Source organism: Micromesistius poutassou, assembly GCF_964030765.1.
Source record: "Micromesistius poutassou genome assembly, chromosome: 17".
In the NCBI taxonomy this organism is placed as follows: Eukaryota; Metazoa; Chordata; class Actinopteri; order Gadiformes; family Gadidae; genus Micromesistius; species Micromesistius poutassou.
The window spans coordinates 4691759-4694258 of record NC_140287.1 but is presented as its reverse complement, the minus strand read 5'-3'; the positions used below and the strand labels follow the sequence as shown (position 1 = coordinate 4694258).

The 2500-nt window shown below is 52.0% G+C and overlaps 1 protein-coding gene across 1 annotated transcript in view; it reads right to left on the bottom strand.

The window, feature by feature from the left end:
- rbks (ribokinase) overlaps window positions 1–2500 on the bottom strand; it is a 24989-nt gene that overhangs the window by 12026 nt on the left and 10463 nt on the right. Inside the window, exon 6 of the mRNA XM_084482615.1 lies at window positions 1939–2103. Within this exon, the coding sequence (XP_084338741.1) occupies window positions 1939–2103 (165 nt within the window). The remainder of the gene's footprint in view (window positions 1–1938; window positions 2104–2500) is intronic.

Here is a 2500-nt window from a genome sequence, read left to right as displayed (position 1 = left end):
CCCATCTGCGCCGCGACGTTAGCCCCGACTGGTGCGCGGCGTCCTGGCAACCCGCGGTGCCCCATTACCGCGGAGAGAGAGGGGCCTGCGCCGCCGCCACGAGGGGGGGGGGCGCGGGCGCGGCGGAGAGGCGAGGGGCCAGAGAGACGGAGGGAGGGAGAAAGGGTCCCTGCATGTCGGAGTGACGCGGGTGCCGTCTAATAATAGGCGGTCGCAACGGAACGCCTGGCTCGTCATAGCCTCTGCCCGTTAGCCGAGGGGTGACGCATGGGGCTAGCAGCGGTACGCAGGTTAAGATGGGAGACTGGGTGTGTGTGTGTGTGTGTGTGTGGCCGGTATACATTCTTGCAGTATTGTCACGGTTGTGACGGTACACACAGATATAGGCCGGGTTTTTACGAGCTGAGAAGACGGGAGTCATGAAGGTCTTGCGTGTTTTTATTTTTAGTGGATTGGTACGATTTCTTCACTAGGTATTGTTTGTGACACTCGTATTCTGATCGGATGCGGATTCTGATGGTCCGAATTCATGCACTTTATCGGCACCTTGTTTGGAAGCATTCTTCTTCTTCAAGTCATATCTGAATGGTCTCACTCTTTATGGTTCCCTTCCATTTTTGAACCAAATCGCCCCCATTGTTGTCTCAGTCGTAAAACCGACTATGTAACCAATTTATAAGAGCCACCCCAACACCCACATATGAGTGGAATGAGGGGCGACACGCCAGCACAATATCTGAGGGGGCTCAAAGGAAGTCATCTGTAAAACGTTTTTGGGACCTGTATGCATCACATTTGTGAAAACACCCAATTTACTACCATCACTAGATTGGATTTGATTGAATTTCATGTTTGTATCAGGTAAAAGCTAGCCAGGCTAGCGCCGCCTACTGGTTCCGGCAAATTTAATTTGCCTCAACCATATAGTCAGGGAACTAGCAATGCGTTTCGGTTTGCTCCGTCCGCCAGAGCGGACGGACCAATCAGCGAGCAGATGTGGCGATGACGGGCGATGACGTCGAACTGAAGCGCCCAAACTGAAATACCGGTGTAGTTCCCAAGCTGCGGTAAACAGTTGACGAGATGGATGTCGGCGAAGCTATACGCTCTGTGCTTGAAACTATTCCGGATATTGAAGACTTAAAGCCAGAACAAGAAGCATGTTTGACGAATTTTTTGGAGGGCAAAGACGTTTTTGGACTTCTTCCTACCGGGTTTGGGAAAAGTTTAATTTACCAGCTGGCCCCGTTAGTGGCGAAGACATTATGCAAGCCAAACGCTAATGCTAACCCTATTGTCACCGCGTCACCACGTCACCGCCAAGCAGCAGCGATTAGTCGAAGCAAACGGAAGCAACCGCCTCCCGGAAGCAAACGAATCTCTACGGCTCGTGTTCAGACGCTATATGAAATGTAATGAAGTAAGCGGCTGATGCATCAGGCTAGGTAAAAGCCTGATTACGCATCAATTATTTTACAATTCTACTTTTGAGTAGATTAAGAGTTTTGATTTTCTGTCTGTTTGGTTTTATTCTTTTACCGCGTCCATGTTCACACCTAAGAACTTCGTACAGAGCGGTCGTCGGAAGTCGGACGATGCATATGATTGACAGACGTATGGCGACGACAAAAGTGACGCCCCCAGCATTACCCCCCTTGCTGTTGTCATTTACATCAATCCCATATCGGTCCATCTTGAATAGGTTAGGTGGTGACACACACACACACACACACACACACACACACACACACACACACACACACACACACACACACACACACACACACACACACACACACACACACACACACACACACACACACACACACAAGGAACCCCACACACTCACACACACACACACACACACACACACACACACACATACCCACCCCCCACACATACACATACACACACACACACACTCACAGTCCCACCTACCGTGGTGTTGTCGTGCCATGCGCAGTGCCTGCAGGGAGCACTCGGGGCGGACTTCCATCTGGCAGAGCAGCACCGTGGCGCGCCTCAGGGCCGGCAGGGAGGCCTGCAGCTCGGCCGCGCCCAGCAGCAGGTTAGCCCCGGCCACGATCACGATGGCGTTCTCACCTGCCCACGGACCGCCGCGCCGCGCCGCGTGACACACACGCATTAGAACGATGGTGCACGAGAGTAATTATACTAACACGGTTGGGGGACACACACACACACACACACACACACACACACACACACACACACACACACACACACACACACACACACACACACACACACACACACACACACACACAGATAGGCTCTGGTGGGAAAACAGTCCGGATGTGACATCCAGGATGAGCGGCGGTGAAGCTGCTGGGAATGTTTGCCATCTCCCATCGGAGATGGGAGAGGGAATGTTGTGGGAGGGTGATGGGCCGGATGTATACAATGGAGTGTTGTGTTGAATGACGTTGAAACTGAGGGAATCGTTTTTGATACTATAAATGAACACTGTTGGCGTTAC